General features: G+C 49.4%; 1 protein-coding gene across 1 annotated transcript in view; it reads left to right on the top strand.

The window, feature by feature from the left end:
• The first annotated feature begins 498 nt into the window (after positions 1–498).
• The window catches only part of ESRRB (estrogen related receptor beta), a 156,850-nt gene continuing 135,170 nt past the window's right edge, over positions 499–22,178 (top strand). The window contains exon 1 of the mRNA XM_084792496.1: positions 499–605. Coding sequence (XP_084648622.1) covers positions 604–605 — 2 coding nt within the window. The 5' untranslated portion in view covers positions 499–603. The remainder of the gene's footprint in view (positions 606–22,178) is intronic.

Raw genomic sequence — 22,178 nt, 5'->3', positions numbered from 1 at the left:
GCACTTGAGCCAATGAACACTCCCAAGTCAAAATGTTGACTGCTCGGGGGGCCCTGACGACCAGGGCTCAGGATCCAGGGGGGGTGGGGGCGGGGGAGAAGGAAAGGGGGTTCTCCTTCACAGGGTCAGGACCTCCTGCAGGTTCCTCCCTCCCTTTCCACAGACCGGTATTCGCTAGCTCTGTGTGACCCGAGTGAGCTGCGCCACTCAAGAAGTCATTGTCCTGCACCCTCTCCCAGTACTCACCAAGCCTGGTCGTCCCCCTTTGCCAATACATGTCACACACCCCCTTTCCAGTGCCCCATAGATGACTACGAAGCTTGCACTGGGGCTCTGTGGAGTTGAAAGTCCAGAGGTTTTTGCTGTTTTGCTTGAGACCTGGTTATGGTTGTGGGATTTTTTTTTTTCTGTCAGCTGCCTGCTATATCAATCACGGAGTCGGGAATCTATTTATAGGTTGGGAGTACTGTGTCCTTAGTCACAAAGAGACACAGACAGGGGACTGTCAGCTGGTGTCGGAGGAGCCAAGCCACGAGTCATCAGCCACTGGAACACCTGAGGGTAACCGTTCCTCAGCAGCCCCGTCCTCTAGCCAGCCCAACCATGTAAGTAAGCTAACTTCTCCTCTCCCTCCTCCCCAGACTGCCCCGTGCCTTCCGTCCTCCCCTCTACACACCCTCCTCTCTGCCGGGCGCGTTTGCTCTCTCTCTCTCTCTTTTTAATGGATAAAAATATCTCCCCACGCCTGCTCGTTCATCCTTCTTTCCGTGCACTGAAACATGCAGCCCCGAGTGGCTGAGAGGTACATGTTTGCCTCTGTCAGGCTGTCATGGGAAGGTCAGGGGCTCCCCGCGTGGCTGGGTGGGATTGGTTACACAAACTCATTTGGAATCGCTGGGCTCCCTTTGGTTTTTATTTGTTTTCGTGGAGAGAAAGTAAGCAAATCAAAAGGGCAAAGGGAAGTTCACACGCGGCTCAGTGGGATGGTTCTGTCTCCCAGCGTGAAAACTTTTACTTGCCAGCAGCTCCAGCGTTTGGTGGGGGCGAGGAAGGCGACAAAGGGGAAAGACTGGCTTCTGGGAGGGGGTGTTCCGGGGTGATGATGGTGGGGTGCTGACAGGCTGGGGGGGCACTCTGGGAGCTTTGAGGTTTGGCTTGTCATGACTGCGCCAATAACTATTTTATTTACAGCATCTCCAAGGAAAAGGAGCATTCCTTCCCTCCTCCCTCCCTTCCGTGGAGTGTTTGCAAAGTGGAGGTGAAAGCTTCGGACCATAAGTTGCCTGGCTCGGGCTGGCTCTGTTCCTAGATGTATTTTCTCAACTCTGGAAGGAGTTAGGAGACTTGGTTTGGGAAGAGAAACTGTCTGAGGTAGGAAGTCAGGGGCAAGGGGCTCTGCACCCTTCACTGGGGAGAAAAGATTACCAGTTTTGTCAAAGCTAGACTCGGTACACACAAAGTGGGCAGACTGCATATTAGGTGTCTGTGGAGCACACATACACACACATACACACACACACACACACACACACACACACACACACACACACACACACACACACACCCCTATCACTGTCCTGAGTGAGTCTTAGCTGCCATAATCTTCTCATGGATCCTTGGAACTTTGGTTTCTAGATAATGAGTCATATTTACCAGAATTTCTGCGCTTGGGGAGATTGGCTTTACAGCATTGCTGGAAGAGAAGGCCTTAAACTTTAAAAAAAAAATGAGGAATAAACCTATGTGTTTGTATTTAATGTAGACTATGCAACTATTTAAATAGACTTCATTCTTTTTACAATGAGTTCTATTTACTTATGCATTGGTTACCAGATGCTCTATTGCTAAGGACAACTTCTAGATTTGTTTAGAAAAACAGTATCCGAACAAAGAAATAATCCTTACTACAGTTTAAAGGCAGTAAACAAAGCAAATCAGCCTGAATTGTTTTTGATTACAAGCAAAATAGGTTTGTCAGCAAAATAGTTGATGAAAGTTAAATAACACGTGGGCGCACGCATATGCTTCCAGGGGCAATTCATTTTCATTTTAACTTCCCTTTTTCTTGGTTTCTTATTTCTACCTGCATTTTTGTGTTGGGTTATTAATACCTTTAATTCGATATTGCGGAGGGAGGGCTGGGATCGGGGAGGAAAAAGGAAAGAGAAGGTGAAGTCCATGTGTTCACCAGTGGAAAAACCCAGAATAAAGAATAAAGGAGGTAGCCTGGTGTGGTGGTGCACGCATGCACGCCTTTAATCCCAACACTTGGGAGGCAGAGGCAGGTGGATCCCTGAGTTTCGGGCCAGCCTGGTCTACAAAGTGTGTTCCAGGACAACCAGGGCTACTTAGACACTGTCTCAAAACATGAGAAGAAAAAAAAAAGAGAAGAGTAAAGGAAGGAAGGAAGGAAGAAAAAGTAAAGAGGGTGCGCATCATTACTTCAGATCTAGTATCTCAGTCATGCCTAAGAGTCCAGGGAAGGGAACCTGGCATACTGTCCATGTCAGGTTATTGCTATTTCCTATTCCAAGGTCTCTGTGTGACAAGCCAATCCCGCCAAGCTCTCCCCTCAGTATGCTGGAGTGGGATTTTGTGGGTTGTTGTTAATTAAGGCGCATATGAATCGAGTGATTGAGACATTGTGAACAGAAATTGGAGCGATCCACTGTTTGCAAAAGCTGAACTTTCTGGACTTTCTGAGCTCAGTGGTTTTTAAAATAAAGTCTGGCTTTTTTTTTTTTAACCTTTCAGTATAGGAGTAAATCCTTTCTTCCACACCAACCCCTCCCCCACACGCACTCCGAGGCCCTTCTGTCTGGTGGGGACTCGTGACTAAAGGTAATGGAGAGAGTCTTGTGTTCTTGTTAGCGTTCACGGTCCAGAGAGGACAGCATTTGTTGAAACACTAGAAACAAGCCACCCTTCCCCTTGACCTGCGGCTATGTCGGTGTGGGCTGGGGGCTTGCTGCTTAGAATGACGGCAGCCCTGGCTTTGGTCAGGACTCCGGTTTCTCCCGCATTAGTTTCCCTATGGGGATGCAGTTGGGGGTAAAACTTCAGGGTATTTGCATACAGCCTCTGATTACTTAGTTTCTGCTTCAATAGCCATTAATTTTATGTGGTCTGGGCTCCCATCAGACTCATTTTTCCCCCTAACTGATTTCTTAAATGCGATTGGTCACGGAACTGTCTGTGACTTCATGTGGGCAGAATCAAACCCCATCCTTGGCTCATCTCTGTGCATGTCAACAGGCAGCCACGTGTGTGTGTGTGTGTGTGTGTGTGTGTGTGTGTGTGTGTGTGTGTGTGTGCACGCTGTGGTTTCATGTGCCCTCCCTCCCTGGAGCACGCAGGGATCCATTCTGACCTCTTCTCAAATTGGGGACAGAGGGGCCAACGAGCAGGTGCCTTGGAAGGCTGCAGGCTCAGGTGCAGGACCGTCAATCTCCAGGAAGAAGAGATGGCAAATGTCAGAAAGAACCCCCCTGACTCAGACAATTTAGGTAGTTGAGGTCTCTCCAAATACCCCATGAATAAAACTGGCAAACCAAAGACCGGTGGGCATAGCTCTTTCTCCCCGTCGCTGCAGTTCCACGGTATCTCTGTCCATCTCTTCCTTATCTCTATTTTTACATTTCATTATCTATCCCCTCTTTTTTCACCATTCTCCATCCCCCCCCACCCTCACCTTTCCTGAAAACACATTTCTATCTGGCACAGAAAATAAACTGAGATTGTGGGTAGTTATGTTAATCTAATTCAATCCTCCGCGGGTTATGAGTGAAATTCTAACAGTAGAGCTGTTGAGGGCTTTTTTGTTAATGGCTTGGGGATTACATTGAGTTAAAGGCTCATTTCCTAATCAAACAGAGAGGGAGAGAGTGATTCCGAATATTTATGAGTCTCCCAGTGAGAGTTTAAACCTTCAACTCCAAAAGCTGGGTTTCTGCGGGAGGAAAGAGTTAAAACCCCTCAGGGCTGCTGGGGAAAAAAAAAAATTAAACCAGTTAAGTCGTCAGCATTTCCAGGCAGCTGTAGAACTTCTGGGCTCTTCAAAGTGGAAGGTGGGATGGAGCTGTAGGGAGGGGGAGCTGGGTTCACAAAGCAAATATGGAAAGCCGGGCCAGCGCCTGCTAAAGGGTTCCGAAAGAACCTTACAGCAACCTGGGCTGCTAGGTCCTCTGGAGGCTTGCAGGGGCCGAGCAACTCTGAGTCCTCAACTCGATCTCTCTCTAGTCTGGAGGCAAGAATAAGAGACAAGAGTATGGCTCAATTTGTCAGCATCTGGAGAGTTAGTTCCTCCTGTTGCCTAGGCAGCACAGACAACCAGCATCTGTCCCTGTCCCTGGGACAAGTGCTGCCATGTCAGCCAGCGCCTGTGATCTCCAATTGGGTCTGCTTGCTCAGTTCTGCCATTCGGCTCCCTTCCCCGCCTCCAGCCCCCCAGCCCCACCCCCACCAGGGATCTCCAAACCTCTGGCACGCAGTACCAGGTGAAGGCAGGTAGAAAACTCCCTGCTCTAGAAAGCCAGGAGCAACCTGGCCAAGGTTCAGTCATGTCAAGGTCAAGCTGATGTCAGGCTGTCCAGGTTCAGGCAAGTTTCCTCGCCTCTCTCTGTGCTGGCGTTCTGGGATACAGTAAAGGAAGAGGGTGGCAGAATCACATGACCGCTGAACAAACCCTGGGTCCCTACCGTAAAATTTCCTCCCCAAGTCCCTGATGTAGGCATTCTATGACATCGGCTCTTCGTCTGTCACCCACCAGGTGGATATTTTCTGTTTCTTTAACTTGGACTCCCAGCCACCCATCTTTCCTAAGGTCAGCTGACTTGCTTCCTGTGGGGGTACTGGGTGCTGCTTCCTCTTAGCGCTTCACATGTGGTAGCCCATGGGCCTTGTATCTGCTTTCATGTTTGAGTGGCACTGCTCACATACCGCCAGAACCTTTCCGTGACATCATCTTCCCCCTTCTTAGAGTGTCCACTCTCCACAAGCTCCCTCTCTACAGCGTTCACTTCAGTGAGATGATCGCTGTCTGCTACACTGGACCTGGAGCATCCACACTTCTCCCCCACCATTGGCCTGGTCCATCGCTGATCAGACATGCCCTAGGCGCCTCTGCTGACTCAGACGCCAGAACTCCCAACACTGCCAGTCCCCTTTCTCATTGTGACACTAGAGCTGCTGGACCCTCACAGTCTCACTTAGGCCCCAGCGCTAAGGATGGAATCTGGGACTGCATCCCCAGGGAAGACTGCTCAAGCTTTCTGTCCAAACAGTGTGGATACCTTCTTTGAGTTCGGTCCAGAAAGGCTGGCTTCTGTACATCTTGGGACAGGAACAGGTTGCACACCTCCCCAAAGTGATGCTGGGCCTGATGTGTTGTTAAGTGGAGTCTTGAGTCTCGCTGTCCCTCCAATAGATACCCCACTGGGAACAGAGAGCTCAGGGTGTCCTAGGAAGCCGTGGGACCTGAAAAGAACTTGGGGGTTTTGAGTCGCCTTGAGAGAACAAAGAGAACATGGACCTGTGCAGCATCACTCAGTCAGGGACAGGTCCGACTCTCCGGCAATTGATTTTTGTCCACCCTTTGGGCCCTGGTTCATGTTCCATTGAGAAGTTAGGTTCTTGGGTCTCGAGGCTCCTGCATCTTGCTCCATTCCTTCTGTGCTCCGAGACCAGTTTCCCTTGTCACACGCTGAGAGGCCGGAGAAGTCTGGGTAAAGCCACCCTGTGACCAGAAGGCCATAGGTGACTGTTCGCCCCCCTTTCTCTCGCTAGAAGTGCCTTAGAGGATCAATTCTAGCCACAAAGTGGGTACCACTCTGGTCTTGGCCAGGGTTGTCCTATTGTGCGATGCTCCAGTCTGGATGTGCCTCTGTGGAGGGACTCACTGTGCCGCAGAGCAGTGACCTCTGCTCTTCTTTCCCACTGAGAAGCCCTTTATTTGCTGGTTGCAGTGGGTACTCTTGAATGGGTCCCACTATGCCCCCCCCCAAAAAAAAACTCACAATGAGACCTGCGGTCTCACTCCCTTCTCTCTGTTCTGCACTCTAGCAACAGAGGTACAGCCCAGAAACACTTGAATTGTCACTGCCTCCTTTCAGCCTCCCTGTTGAAGACCCTAGTGCCTGGTACAGTGCCTGGTATACAATACGTGTTGAGAGAACGCAGCCAAATGAATTGCAGAATCTCTCCCCCCCCCAAGGGCCTGTCCAGTCCCTTAATCACAGGGGGAGTGAATTGAAGCTTTGGTTAGCCCTGGTTCTCAGCCTTGTTAACGCTGCGACCCTTTAATACAGTTCCTCATGGCCGGGTGTGGTGGTGCACGCTTTTAATCCCAGCACTGGGGAGGCAGAGGCAGGTGGATCACTGTGAGTTCAAGGCCAGCCTAGTCTACAAAGCGAGTCTAGGACAGCCAAGGCTACACGAAGAAACCCTGTCTTGAAAAACCAAAACCAAACCAAAACAAAACAAAACAAAACAAACAAACAAAATTCAGTTCCTCATGTTGTGGTGACCCCCAACCATAAAATGATTTTCGTTGCTACTTCATACCTGTAATTTTGCCGCTGTTATGAATTGTAATGTAAATATTTTTGGAGATAGAGGTTTGCCAAAGGGGTCGGGACCCACGGGCTGAGACCCACTGACTCACTGAATATGAACTACTTCAGCAGCTCATGACCCCTCTGCCTCTCTCCCCCTCCCACTTGAGAGAGGGGGTGGGGGTGGGGGGGACCAGCTTAGTCACTTTTTGTTAATAACGAATCTTCCCAGCAATTGTTCAACTTTTTCACCAAAGAAGTTTTGCCTGACTTGATGTCAGTTTAACTGCCAAACAGGGGCCTGTCCATCTAATCCTCTCCTTCGTCAGGCTCTCTCCTGTTCCCTTTCTCAGCCTTCCTGCTTCCTCTGGCTGCTCAGACTCTGTCAGGCCCCTGTTCTGGTCCCAGGGGTGCACATAAGAGGGAGCCCGTCTCTCTGAAGCCATGCAGAGTGTCGGCTTCCATTAGCACAGACAAGGCCTTTGAAAGGTGGTGGGCCAGGAACATCACTCCAGCTTCTGGATTCCTCCCAGAACAGCACCGCTGCTGTGGGGAGGATGGAGTGCAGGACCTCGGGCTGCTGAGGGTTAAATGGCAGCAGTGAAAGGTCTGGACATCCCCTGGGGACTGGTGGCTGGCTGAGCCAATTGATTAAGCTTGCCTTAGTGATCTTTCCAGCAATATTCAGGAGCAAAATTCTTGCTGATTAGGCTCTGTGTGTGGACGTGTGAGTGTTTTAGAGTTTCCGACAATGAAGGGGCAGGATCAGACATGGGTGGGCAGCTTCTGCACCGGTCTCAGGCAGGGCTCTACTAACCCTTGTATATATGAAGTCAGGTGACAACGGCATGCTTTGTGCAAGCACAATTCATTTGGGGGAGGCAGGTTGAAGGTGCACAGGGCTTTTTTTTTTTAACCTTCTCTTTGTGACTTCCTGGGAAATTATATTTACTTTGAGACTGCAGTGTGTGTGTGTGTGTGTGTGTGTGTGTGTGTGTGTGTGTGTGTGTGTGTGTAGCTTAGCGTGACATCATTTATAGTTCCAGAACTACAGAAATGGAGCTTGGCAGATCCCTGGGGCTTGTGGGTAAGCTAGCCTAAGCCAACTGGTGAGTCCCAGGCCAATGAGAAGTAGTCTGAAGAAACAAGATGAACAACACTCTTGATAAACATGAGCACACACTCACATGCACACACTTAGATGCACTTGTGCATGTTCGCAGCATTGCTGAACACTGATGTCAACTGCAGGGAGTACACTTCCGTTTGCGGGCTCTGGTGGTCCAAGGACAGCCTGCTGCTGTGGGAGGAGGTAGATGTCAAGGGGCCGGTCTGCGGGAACACGGGCGCTCCCTCTCTCCAGAGTGTGTGGCTCCCTCGGTCATGACAGGAGGGCTGGCAGGAAGTCTCTTAGGCGCTCTAGCTCTGAAGTGACAGTCCCAGTCCCAAAAGCACCTGTGCCTGTAGCATAACCAGTCACGGAAGGTCAGCTAGCCCTCTCATCCAACGCCAGGGACCCAGATGCAGTTTTGCCTGAGCTTTGTGAATTTGCTATCCTTTTTCTTGGCTCATTTTCCTCTCTCTTCTCTCATACCCCGCTATCGTTAAGCACACTGGAAAACTGCTAGGAAAGCTGACCAGAGCGACCTGTCCAAACACATAGATCCAAAAGTTTTAGTGCTTGTTTTCAGTTTAGAGATGCTATAGTTCTGTGGCTCGGTGTGCCTCACATCTTCCCTCTCTTCCTCCCCTCTGTAGCACCCAATCTTTCTTGTGCTTGGAGAAGCCTGGCGCCACCAGCTCCCTGTCTTCTCACACCAGGCTTTGGGCAGCAGCTGAAGGAAGGGAGGGACACAGTGGGGATTCCGGAAGGAAGTTAGCCCCTCTAGTCTCGCCACAGCATGCTTCCTTTGCCAGCCAATTGGGGATGGTCTCTGCTCTGGATCATCTACGATTAGTGAGAAATGAAAATAAAAATCAGAGGAGAAACAACCCCTGAAACGTGGAAACATTTAACAGTTTTGGATTAACGTATCTCCCAGTATGGTAGCCTCTGAGACAACATTTAGGTTAAAAGCAGGTTTCTGAGTCAACACAAGGCTGTCATGGCTAGGTTTTATTGTCAGTTTGGTACAACCTAACATCATCTGGGAAGAGGGAAGTTCAACCAAAAGTTGCCTAAAACAGATTGGCCTGTGACCATGACTGTGAGAAACTGTCATTGGTGATTGATGCACTATGGGTGTCCCCATCCCTAGACAGAGAGCCTGACCTGTGTAAGAACTGCTGGGCGGTAGTGGCGCACACCTTTAATCCCAGCACTCAGAAGGCAGAGGCAGGCAGATCGCTGTGAGTTCGAGGCCAGCCTGGTCTACAAAGCGAGTCTAGGACAGCCAAGGCTACACAGAGAAACCCTGACTTGAAAATCCAAAAAAGAAAAAAAGAAAGAAAAAGTAAGAAAAATGTCTTTAAAAGCCGGTGATCTAGTAGTAAGGTCCCTCTGTGGTTTCTGCAGAAAGTTCCCGCCCTAACTCAGTGAGGCAGTGAGACCTGGAAGTGTGAACCAGGCCTGACTCATCTCCCACTAGCTGTGATGATGGACAAAGCAGCTGCCAGCCTGTCTCACCCCAGTCTCAGCACGTACAGATGGAGAGGGCGAGAGCACCTCCTTAATGGAGTGTTGAGGACCACAGGAGACACATGACAGTCCCCTGGGCAGTGCTCCCTGGGTCTCAGAGTCATTGTGGTGAAGGAGGTGACATAATGGGTGGCCGCAATAATCATTTTCCAGGGCCCTTTGCTGGAAAGGCCAGGAGGAAAGAAGCTCTCAAAAATCCCTACATTTGTCCTGGAGAGATGGCTCAGAGGTTAAGAGCACTGGCTGCTCTTCCAGAGGTCCTGAGTTCAATTCCCAGCAACCACACGGTGGCTCATAACCATCTATAATGAGATCTGATACCCTCTTCTGGCTTGCAGGCACACATGCATGTAGAATACTGTATAAATAATAAATAAATGAATCTTAGTTTTTTTTTTTAATCCCTACATTCCTTACAGACTCTTCCTGGCCAGTTTATAAAGATCAGGAAAGGTGTTACTGCTGAGATGGTTTCAAGACACAGCTGGTCCTGCACTGCATGTGGCAGTGTACACTGAAGCTGGCTGCATGTGCACACATAGTTACCTCTTTCTTACAATAATTTTCCTTATTTTTTGAAATTCTAATATAATTATATCATTTCCCTTTTGCTCTCTTGCAAATTCACGGCCTTTCTTTCTTTAATTGCTTATATGTATATGTATATATATACATATATGTGTATGTATGTATATAGTTAAAACATACATATTCATTCATACATACATATATATTCCTAAATATATAATTACAACCTGCTCAGTTCATATAGTGCCACTTTTATAATTTCAGTTCTGACCACTTGCTTTCCACTCTTAAATGTGGAAACATACTTGGGGCGGGGCTGTCTTGATTGAGCTGAAAGCTGCCTAGATACTAAAGCATGCCCATAGACACGGCTGTGCGGACATTTCCAGAGACACCAGATCGTGGGGGCTTTGACATAATCAATGGCTTAATCCAGTGATAGAATCAAAATACGAGGCTGGGCCCCAGGAGGTGTGCCTTTAAAGATTATCTTAGCCATGGCCCCTTTCTGTGACTTCTCTCTGCTTTCTGACTACCATGGTGGGAGCAGCCTTACATCCCACACCTTTTTGCTATGATAATCTGATTCTTGGAGACTCGGAAACAGCAGACCTATGGACTGAAGCCTCTACACTCATGAGCCAAAACAAACCCTTCCTTTTGAGAGTGATTTTGCCAGGGATTTGGCCCAAACAACTAAAGGTCTGACTAACATAGCGAGCATATTGCCCGTCTGGGGCTTGGGCTAATCTGCCATAGCCTTTTGCCTTGTGTGCAAAGCTGCTCTTCCATAGGCCAGCATATAAGGCCACTGGTATGCAGATGAGAAGGCAGAAAATGAATTGCTTAAGTTGCCTTGTGTGTCTGTGAGTCTCAGTCCCTGAAGTGCAGTTTCTGTGTAAGGCCAATTCTTCTTCGCTGTAAAGAGTAACTAAGGGGGGGATTGCTTGTTTGCCACGTGTTTGACGGGCCGTCTTCTGGGAGTATTCAACAAGGAAAGAAAAATGGGACCAGGGAAGGGCAATTCCTAGTGCCTAGGGGCGTGTGTATGTGTGTGTGTGTGTGTGTGTGTGTGTGTGTGTGTGTGTATGTGTGTGTATATGTGTGGGGGTGGGGGTGATTTGTGTATTCCAAGGAACCGCAGAACTGCCATCACCCTCTTAAGGGAAAATTCCGAAGCCAGGCTTGTGACCAGCCTGAGAGTTGGTGCGCACGTGTGCACGTTCAGGGTATTGTGGTCAGCCATCCATGACTCCTCTTCCCCGTCTCAGGCTGAGAGCAATCTAGAAGGAACGTGTAATTACTATTTACTCTGGGGCACTCAATTGAGAGCACCCTCCTGGAATGATTCTCGCTAATTCCACCTTCAGCCGCCCATCTGCCGTGGCTCCTCGGGAAGCAGGGAGTGAGCAGCACTTTTAGCCCAGAGGAAGGAATCTGGAGATGGAAACTCGCCCTCTGAGTTCAGACCTCTTGGGCCACAGACACACGGAGATGGCATCTTTCTTGGCAGACTCCTAACTCAGACCTCTGTGTTGGGCATGAGGGTTTCATTGTAAGGCCAGCTGTGATAACGGGCTCCATGGGGCAGAGAGACACACTGACCAGAGAATCACAGTTAAAAAAAAAAAAACAAACAAACCAAACTTAGAGAGAGGCAAATACCATTTATATAAAGTTATAAAATGTGCAAAAGAGGTTAGTTGTTCATCACATAGGGATGAAACAGGGGTACACTCACCTGGGGGATTCTGCATGCCCACTTGTCAGTGGTGTCTATCAGCTTTGGCTTCCCCAGCCATCTTTTTGGCTTGCTTTCCTGACTTACTTTTGGGAGAATTTATCCAATCTTTTTTTTTTTTTTTTTGGCTTTTTAAGACAGGGTTTCTTTGTTTAGCCTTGGCTGTCCTGGACTTGCTGTGTAGACCAGGCTGTCCTCGAACTCACAGCCCGACTGCCTCTGCCTCCTAAGTGCTTGGATTAAAGGCATGCGCCACCATGCCTAGCCTTATCCAATCATTTAGGGTGGGGAATGAGGAGAGAGACAGAGACAGAGACAGAGAAAGGGAGGGAGGGAGAAAGGGAGGAGGAGGAGGAGAGAGAGAGAGAGAGAGAGAGAGAGAGAGAGAGAGAGAGAGAGAGGACAAGTGAATGCATTGTAATTAAACCCATGGGATCTGTTTGCTAAAAATATCAGAAATATTACCTTGAAATATGACACTCGTGCTGTAGCTGGACACTGTTGTGGAGGCGACCAGGCTGTGTACGGAAATAATAACTGAGTTTTAGATCAGCATATTGAGCAATCGCTTAATTAGCTTCCAGAAGCTATCGCCTGGCAGCTCTGTCCAAGCCACTTGTCTCCCTCTGCCTGAGTCTTTGTCTATAGAAAGGATGAGTGAGTGGACATCCTGCTCTGAGTGTCTCTGTCTCTCTGTGCAGGGAACCTCATGTATCACAGCTCACTGTAGGGTTGGGGATTCTGTTGCAGGGATAAGGGGTCTCTCTCCCAGCAGTGGCTGGATGTGACAGACCCCCAGCATGCTTTGCATGTAGTGAGGAAGCCATTGTGGTAGCTCAGGTGTGTGATTCTAGCCCTTAGGATGCCGAGGAAGGATTTTCTGAGTTTGAGGCCAGCCTGGAGCATGGAGTGAAGAAGAAGAAAAAGAAGAAGAAGAAGAAGAAGAAGAGGAAGAGGAAGAGGAAGAAGAAGAAGAAGAAGAAGAAGGGGAAGAAGAGGAAGAGGAAGAAGAAGAAGAAGAAGGGGAAGAAGAGGAAGAGGAAGAAGAAGAAGAAGAAGAAGAAGAAGAAGAAGAAGAAGAAGAAGAAGAAGAAGAAGAAGAAGAAGAAGAAGAAGGAGTGTCCATTGCTGGGCGGTGGTGGCACACTCCTTTAATCCCAGCACTTGGGAGGCAGAGGCAGGCAGATCGCTGTGAGTTCAAGGCCAGCCTGGTCTACAAAGCGAGTCCAGGACAGTCAAGGCTACACAGAGAAACTCTGTCTCGAAAAACCTAAAAATGATACCAGCTCCCCACACCAATTTCATATGACTGGACCACAAATGCTAAAGACCTGGCTACTTGAGCTTAGCACCTTTGGGTTCCTCCCCTAGAGCTTCACTGGCCAGGGATGGGGGTTCTTGCTTTCACGGTCTGAACAGAAACATCTTTCAGTTAATACTATGTAAAGTGAGCTCACTCTTGAGCTGGTGAGATGGCTCAGTGGGTAGAGGCCCTAGCCATGAAAGCCTGGAAAACCTAGTTCAATCCCAGGACCCACGTGAAAGGTGGGGAGAGAGAACCAACTCTAGCTACAAGTCGTCCTGGGAGTTCTACATGAGGGCCACGGCACATGTGCACAAACATTCACACGCAGTAATAGTAACACTAATAGTCATACTAATAGTCATAGAATTAAAGTAATAAGGGAGTAAGAAACCCTGCTGCAAGCCATGTCTAGGAAGGCCAGCTCGTCCCTGCTATGTCTAGTCCGCACGGCTGCTCTCTTCCCATCCCTTCTCTCTTACTCTATTAATTTAAAAGTATTACATTTGGAGACATGCTAAATAAAGAGTCCTCAGAGCAGAGAGTGTGCCTCATCCATTTTCTCTGTCCCTATGTGCCCCTTTGTAAAGATTATCTCTCGGTTTTTACTAAATGGCCTTGATTTTTATCATTAATCGCTGAGTGATAATTCCTTTTTCTGTGTCTAACTTATTTCTAAAATATTCTCCCTCGGGTCCCGCAGTCTACTTTTACTGGAATCCGTGCCCCTTTCCTCCCCGTCTATGCCATTTTAGAAGTCTCATCCTGAGATTCCTTCACACGTTGGACCCTTGATCTCTGGCCTTCCCTGGTCCTCCACTGTAGCTCCCAGAAGAGCGGTCCTTGCCGTCTGGCTTCCGCAGTTCAGGCGGTCCTGGGTCTCTGTCATTTCCATACAGGGCCTGGGGATGTGCTTTGTTCTCCAGCCCCCACCCCCCAACCTCATCTTTTCTTGAACCTGCCGTTCTCACACTGGGGGTGGGGGTGGGGGAGTGAACCACATCATCATAAATTTAAAGCTGGAAGAACGTTTTCCTTTTGCTTCAGCTTCCCCGCCCCCACCCTTTCGTCACACCAGCTCTGTGGTTGCTTGAGACCTAACCATGACGTCTCCTGGAGACATTTCTCCATGTTTAGTGCTTCGCTGCCTCCTTGGTATCCCCCGCGTGCTTTTCCTCGATGGCGCTGCTTCTGAGTGTGGGAGAGAGAAAGGCATTTCTAAGGAGATGTTATGTGATGGGAACTTGCCTTAGCTTGTCTAACTCATCTTTGTAAGGGCCGGATGATATAGGTGTCGGGATTACTCCCATCTTACAGAAGGAAAGGCTGAGGCACTGAAGTTAAGGGTCTTGCTTAAGGCCAGTCAGGTAGTTACGCTATCTAATGTCACCTTGCACGGGTTCCTATAAGACTCAGTAAGACTCAGTACAACAAAAAGCTAATAGAAAACGTGTGTGTATGTGTGTGTTGGTATGTATGGTGTATGGTGTGGTGTGGTGTGGTGTGTATGTAATGTGGTGTATATGATGTTGTGTGGTATGTATGGAGTTGTGTGTGGTATGTGTGTGTGGAACTGTGTGGTATGTGTGTGGAGCTATGTGGTATGTGTGTGGAGTTGTGTAGTGTGTGTGTGTGTGGTATTGTGTATAGTGTGTGTGGTATGTGTGGTGTATGGTGTGGTGTATGGTGTGGTGTGGTGTGTGTTGTGTTGTGTCGTGTATATGATGTATGGTGTGATGTGGTGTGTATGTGTGTAGTGTTTATGGTGTATAGTGTGGTGTGTATGTGTGTGGTGTGGTGTGTGTGTGTGTGTCTCATATCAGCTCATGTTCTGATTATTTAACCAAATACTGACAAGAAGCCACACAAGGGAGAAAGGGTTTCTTTCAGTTTACCATTTGAAAGTACACCGTCCACCATGATGGGGAAGGGCGTCGGCAGGAACAGGAGGCAGCTGGTTGCAGTCCACCATAGTCAGGAAGCAGTGAAAGACGAATGCTAGAGCTGACTTAGTCCATTTTATTCCCTGTGTAGTTAGTCTGGGATGCTAGTCTGCGGGGCTGTGTTGCCCACGTTCAGTGCGAGTCTTCCACCTGCAGTTAAATCCTTCTAGAAGCATCCTCAGACAGGACCATCAGTGTCACCCAGGTGACGCTAACTCCAGGCATGTTGACAAGGAAGATTAAAGCATCGCAGCAGCACTGAGAATTGTTGAGGCCTCGTTCGTGCTAGGCGAGCTCTCTGTCACAGAGTTACAGTCCAGCCTTCTATACTTTTATTTCTTTAAGGTGTATTACATTTATTCATTGATTCTGTGTGGATGCGTGCATGCAAAGGCGCACATGTGGAGGTCAGCAAGCAGCTTGTAGGACTCAGCTGTATCCTTGAGTCCAGCGATCAAACTTAAGCAGTTTGGATTGGCAGCAAGCCCCTCTAGCCATGAGCTGTCTTGTCAGCCCACTTTTATTTTATTTGAGATAAAGTCTTGCTAAGTAGCTCAAGCTAGCCTGGAGCTCATTCTGTAGCCCAGGCTAGCCTTAGACTTTTGATCCTTTTGTTTCAGCCTACCTAATATAGACAAAGTATTACATCACAGGTGTTGCCACTAAGAAAGTCCCCTTAGCTGGGCATGGGGGCACACACCTTTAATCCCAGCACTCAGGAGGCAGAGGCAGGTGATCTCTGTGAGTTGGAGGCCAGCTTGGTCTACAGAGTTATTTCCAGGATAGCTATTACACAGAGAAACCGTGTCTCAAAAAAAAAAAAAAAGAAAGAAAGAAAGAAAGAAAGAGAAAAGAAAGTCCCTTTATTCCCCCTTAGCTCTCATTTGCCACTCTCACAGCCTCACATTTCCATAGATCATTCATTATGTGTATTTTTATTCCCATGCATGTGTGCATGTATTTGTGTGCATGTGTGTACATTTTTTTTTTTTTAGATAGTCTCTCACTGGCCTAGAGATCTCCAAATAGGCTAGACTGGCTGATCAGCAAGTCCTGCCTGTCTCTACCTTCCTGGTGCTGAGATACCAGGTGCACGCTACCACACCCAGCTTTTTCACAAGGGTTCTGGTAATCAAGTTCATTTAGGCAAGCACTTTACTGGCCCATCTCTCCACCACTGCAAATAATCTGCAGCGTCTCCATGGAACAGCAGGTAGGCATACTGGGAAAATGCACACCTACTTTGTGAGTTGCACTGAGAGACTCAGCAAGCGCCAGCATCCCGACACTTTCATAGCTCACATGCCCGGCATCTCTTGCTCTGCCGTGCCCACACCTTCCTTCTCTTTCTCCTTCCCGTGTGAGACCTTACACCCTCCTTCAGTCATCCACAAGCACACTTCCCCCTTTATGTTTCCTGTTTGTTTTCCGCATTGTGCTCGTTTCCCATCTTATCTTTTCAGAAACTTGACCCTGGGTCGTCACCTTTCCTAGTATGAATATCCGCACACCTCCCTAGGAAACCTTCCTCCCCTGACTTCTCTGGGCACTGTCTTTTCCCTCCCTGTGGGCTATCTCTGCTTTAGCCGCTACCAGGCTTTCTTATGGAGTGGGGCGCGACAGAGGGAGGGTCTCTTGCCAAGGCCACAGCACCTGCCACTGGACTCCTTACCCGCTCTCCTGTGACCTTGGTCTCCCTTTGATCTGCTCACCTCGGCTCTCAAGATGCTAATCACATTCCCAAGGCAAGGCAGACTATCTTCCCACGTTGGATGGAGTCCAAGATGCACTCACCATTTGGGACAAAGTGTTCATCCTCTGTGTCTGTGACCTTCCACAGACAAGAGTCTATGGGGTTCCCACTGCCCTGTTTTCCTTTTCTCTCTGAAGGTGCTCACAGCCTAAAGCTTTCCTCCTAAGACAGTGGTCGTGGCTTATGGCAGGGCCTGCACAGGCACAGAAATTATGGCAGTGTTTGGCACCTCTCCCCTTCTCCCTAAGCTGAAGTGTCACATTGGAAGCCTCAGGGAGACCTAAGGGGATACCTTGACCGTTCAGTGGAGACTTTGTGTCTCCAGCCTGCTTGCTCCCTTTCCACGGGGCTGCTTTTCCTGGTTCTGAGGGGCTTTGATTGTCCCCACCCCAGTCTTCCCAGTCCTGGTCTCACTTTTTGTAGGGAGATTGCTGAAGTGCTCCAGCAGGGGTGTGGGGCACATCTGGCACCAATCTGTGTTGCCTATGAGACCTCCCAATGCCAAGCTGCTCACTTTGAAGGCTTCCCCCGGCTGGCCCCTCCGTGGCCTCTGGTTCTCTAGCCTGGAGCACACCAGGGAAAAATGAAGGAACCCTCCCGGATTCTGGACCCATTGTGAGCTCTAAGGACTCTCCTCAGACCAAGGCTGACTTTGCTTACTTGGGTTCTTTTCATCTACTGGGGTATATAAGGATCTCTGTCAGATGGGCTCCACGGTCGCTGCTGTTTTAGGGGAAGCTCTAAGGAGCTGAGGAAATGAGAGCCTGAGGTTAGGTTCCCCAGAGCACAGGCTGATGTTGGGGGCAGGGGGTATGTCTGAAAAAGATATATATATGTAGAGAGTGACTTCTGGAGGAAGCCGGCAGGGGTGTGCTAGAAATAAGAGGTAACGTCAGTCAGCAAGCAAATTCATGGATTTAGTACAGTTCAAGCCTGTCCTCCTGGACCTCTCTATGCCATCTCGAGGCGTGGAGATCAGCTAGTTCTACCCTCAAATCAGACAGCTGTTGTCCTAGTTGAGCAGAGAACCCATGAGACTCATGTGGACAACTGAGCACTCCTGATCAAGGGCAGTTGTCAAAAGACAGTCGTTTTTCAATGGAGAGGGAACACCATGGGGCAGAGGAGCCGAGTGGAGCCCAGTGGAGCATCACCTGTATCTATACTGGGACAGAGAATGAGAGGTAGCCTAGCATGACTTCTTTCCTTTCACATCCGCATGGATTCCTCTAGAATCTGAATTCTGTCACCGTCCCGGTTGGTCCGGTATAGAGCCATCGTAGGGACTCGCTCATCTCACGTTTCCATTTCAGGAAGAGCTAACATGTCGACGGCCACAAGTCTGGCCTCTGAGATAGAAAATACGTTGAGTAAGAGTATGAGGGAAAAGGTCAGGCTTGCTTCATCTTTCCGTAGCCTGTCTGGCTGCCCCAAGGGACAATATGGAGAATGTGAGCCGGGCCTGGGGGCGCACACCTTTAATCCCAGCACTCGGGAGCAGAGGCAGTTGGATCTCTGTGAGTTTGAGGCCAGCCTGGTCTACAAAGTGAGTCCAGGACAGTCAAGGCTACACAGAGAAACCCTGTCTCAAGAAACCAAAAAAAAAAAAAAAAAAAAAAAAAAAGAAAGAAAAGAAAAGAAAGAAGAATGTGTATATGGAGGGCAAGCACATGGGCAGGGGACATCAATGAGAAGACTATGTTGAATGGGCTTCCTTGTGTGTTGTTGACTCCTTTTGAGGACCCGCATGGAGGTGAGATAGGATGGGCATCTCCCTTGTACCACCAAGGAAACAAAGATTCTCCAGTCTGCCAAAGGGAGGATAGCAGACCTAGAAGATATCAAAGACAATTCCAGACTCACGCTTAGCTCATGTGTGGGTGTGGATACCCTGTCCTTGGAGTACTGTGGAATGGAAACATGCTGCCTCAGTGATTCAAAGTGGCCCAGCCTATCTCAGTCCCCAGGGGGCTTAAAACATCTTCCTCCCTGAATCCTTGACCCTACTTCATCTCTTCCCCCATCCTTGTACCCTGTCCCAAACCTCTTGCATTAAGATACCTCGTCCCACCCTTCTCTGGAGGGGGATATATAGCCCAAGGGCAAAGCACATTTACTTCATATACCCCATATCCCACATGCACCCATGCACCTGTTCACAATTGCTCAAATCCACACCCCATGATGGGGCACACGTGTTCACTCTGTGTTCACATGCTTTCTCACCAGCCCCTTGTTTACTGACTCAGTGCTACCAAGGGTGTCTCTGACACCTGCCCTGTGCTCCCACTGACATAACTAGCAAGGAAATTCAAGACACCATGAGTCCAAGCTGACGGAGCCCATGGTTCATGGGAACCTAATGGCCACTGCTGTTGTTCCAGAGCCCAGGGTTCACTTCTTCCCTTAGGGGCACCCAAGCACTGATGCGTACAGGCGCTGGACTTAAAAGAATGAAGCTTAGCTGGGTGTGTGGGTCTCCAATACAGTAATGCAGGCCTTTAAGTGACACAACTCTTCCAATGATACAGCATTTCCTCTCTCTCTCTCTCTCTCTCTCTCTCTCTCTCTCTCTCTCTCTCTCTCTTGAAACAAAGTTTCTTTCTCTGTAGCTTGGACTCACTTTGTAGACCAGCCTGGCCTCAAACTCACAGAGACCTGCCTGCCTCTGCCTCCTGAGTGCTGGGGTTAAAGGCGTGCGCCACCACCACTTGGCAATACAACTCTCTCTATTGGGGGAGTAAAGGCTCTATAAGCCTTGGGGAAATGGGTAGGGGTTTTCAGGTGAATGTGCACCATTGGCTGGGACTGGGGTGTTGGGTATGCTTTGTTTACATGGAGAGGAATTTCAGGTGCTAGCTGACCATGTTCTGGTCACCAGGATACATGACTACCTTGAGAATGGCAGAGGTAGGGGTCACAAGACTATGTGAGCCAGAGCATGCCGGTCCAGAACAGGGAGGGGTACGATCCTTCCATCTGCAGGTCTCAAGATTGAGATTTTCAGGGTTTGGACACATCTGGACCTCACTCTAGCTCCAGGCCAGTTCCCTTGGGTCACACAGTTCTCGTGTCCCATGCACTGCCAGCACAATGGATGGGGAAAGTCCAGACGTGGGTAGGTTTAGGTTTCGCTCTGGCTTATTATTAGTATTATGGTCACTGGGGAGCTCACCCCTGTCCCCCTTGCATTGGCATTGGCTTTCTCATCTGGTCATGAAGTCGTAAAATCCAATCCCATGGGAGGTTTAAGGATGACAGGAGATGAGGGATAAGGAAGCTCCAGGTCCGGGTCTGTTCTTCCTGTGACTTCACAGCTTAAGCTCATGGATGATGCTGAGTGCACTGAACCCCTGGGTTCAGTCTGCTCCCTGAGTCTCTACCAGCTCTTCCATTTCCCACAGAATGGTCTGGAAACTTCTCAAGAGATGTCTATGCTCACACAAGTCAAGGGAGGAGGAGGATACAGGAGCTCAGAAAACAAGCCTTGAGGGACTTCACTAAAAGGGTATTGACAGCGAATTTTCTGTCTCCGTTGAACAGTACATAGGGCAATGATGCTAGCAGTTGTGAGTGACTACGCTGGCAATGAGGAAGAGGGAGAAGGTGTCTCCTGCCCTGAGCACACACCAAAAGCAAGCTCTGTCTCTGGTTCTATTCCTGACCCTGCTCATGCACAGCACAAGGGGGTGCTGGAGTCACCCCCTCCTGTGTGACAGATGAGAAAGGCAAGGCCCAGTAAAGTTCTGTGGCCAGCCTAAGATTGCAGTGGCCCCTGAACTGCAGCCCTAGAGTCTGAGCCAAGGCCATCCTCATGTCCTATGCTCGTGGCTACTTTCTGTCATGGTGAACCCAAACTCTGGACAACACTGTGGAATCAGAACACGTGAGCTGCAGGCGAGAGCCTCCAAACCAGCATCTTCCCATTTTACAGGTGGGAACATGGAGGTCCGTGTCCGAACAGCCTCAGTCTAGTAGTGTTTATGTCAAGAAAGGAACGGGAGGAACTTTGTCCTTTTCTGGGGTAAGCTGCAGGGTGCTGGGTGCTGAGTGTGTATTTTAGCCATTACTCCAGGGGGAGGCAGGAGTGTGTGTGCCATCATGTGTTTCAGTCCACATTAATGCAGGGAGATAGAGGAGAGAAAGGAAGCAACTAAATATAGTTGTCCCAGGAGTCCACAAGCTGAATGGCGTGCCTTCAACCCCCAGAACCCACAGAAAGGTAGAAGGAGAAAACTAAATCCACAAACTATCCTCTGACCTCCACACATATATGCACCCCCCAACACACATCGCACACACACATTAATAATACATACACTTTACAAAGAAAAGCAAGGGTATGGAGAACGATTGAATGAAGTTAATGTCTGGTTTAACTGTCCTTTGAGCTCATGTCCTTGACACCAGCACTGGGCAAGCAAGATACTTCTGTGCGCCCATTTCTTCCACAGGGAGCTGGCAGGGGTCTGTGCATCTCACCACAGAGGCACAGTCGGAAATGTCTGCAGACTGCACATCCCAGCCTGAACTGACCTATGCAAACACAGGCAGAATTACAGCCACCCATAAACAAATTAGCATCCTTTAAAAGGTGAAAAGCACCATAAAATGTCTGGGTTTTGTTTACGGCTTCCAGGGGCGGTGGCCAGGAGTGGGGTTAAATCACTGAGGTGTCTGCAAAGGAGCAGAAGACTCGTCTTTCTCTCACCCCGTGGGCACACACGACCAGGCGCATCGCCTACACTTACAACCTCATGCACATTCGGGCCCCCGCCTGCAATGGCCGCTCGGTCCATCCCGGTCCTGCCTCGTTCCTGCCAGCCTGGGTCCCAGCAGGTGTTCCCTAATTAGCAATCTCTTCATTTCCAATCAAAGCACAAAGCGGCCCCAAAAGCCCGTCTTTATGAGGGAGCTGAGCAGCGGCTAGGGATGTGAGGGGGGGGTGGATAATTGTCTTCGCCAGTGGCGGCGGTAAGCGGGCTGGCTAATTCATTATTGTAATAACTTTGCTTGTCCTTGGGGAGGTGCGAGTGGGGGAGGGAGGCAGGAGAAGGGGGAAGGGATGAGAGGGGCTGAGGGTAGGGTGGATGGAGGGCTGGGGCAAAAGGTGGGAGATGGAACAGTAAGTGAGTGGTGCCCGTTTCTGTCCTCTTTGGTGACCTCCCAACCTCTGCCCAATCTGCAGGGTGTGTCCTCTGGGTTCAGAGCCTACTCAGTCAGTCCGTACCATAGGGGCAAGTGCCAGTTGCTGCCCTCTGCAGCAGCCACATTGCAGTGGCAGCAAGTTCTGCCTTTACCCTCTTGGGATTCTCTTGTACTGAGGGAGACTGGGTGTACGCTTGGAGCTGCTTCTCAGGCCGCAGTGGCCCTGGAAGAAGTCTCGGGATTGAGACGGGAGCTCTCTGGATGCTGGTTTTCCAAGGGCTCAGGTGCCGTGAACTAGACCGCCTAGATTCTGCTTCGCACCTCAGTGACGGAGTTCTTCTCGGTGGCTGCCTACCCTGCTTTATTAGAATTGGGGTAACGACTCCAAGATCCCTCCCACCCAAGTCAGGAATTTCCAAGGTGGCTTTGGGTGTCCTTAAAAGGGGACATGGTAGCTGTGGCAGGAGCTGCCCCTTCATCTGTCCTACAGAGAGCAAGACCTCTATAGATATGAGAGGCTGGGGAACCCCCCTGCCCCCCAACCCACACCCACACCCAGCTCCCCGGCTAAGG

The sequence above is a fragment of the Acomys minous genome (genome assembly GCF_964271855.1).
Source record: "Acomys minous genome assembly, chromosome: 8".
Lineage (NCBI taxonomy): Eukaryota > Metazoa > Chordata > Mammalia > Rodentia > Muridae > Acomys > Acomys minous.
This window is presented reverse-complemented; position numbering and strand designations above follow the sequence as displayed.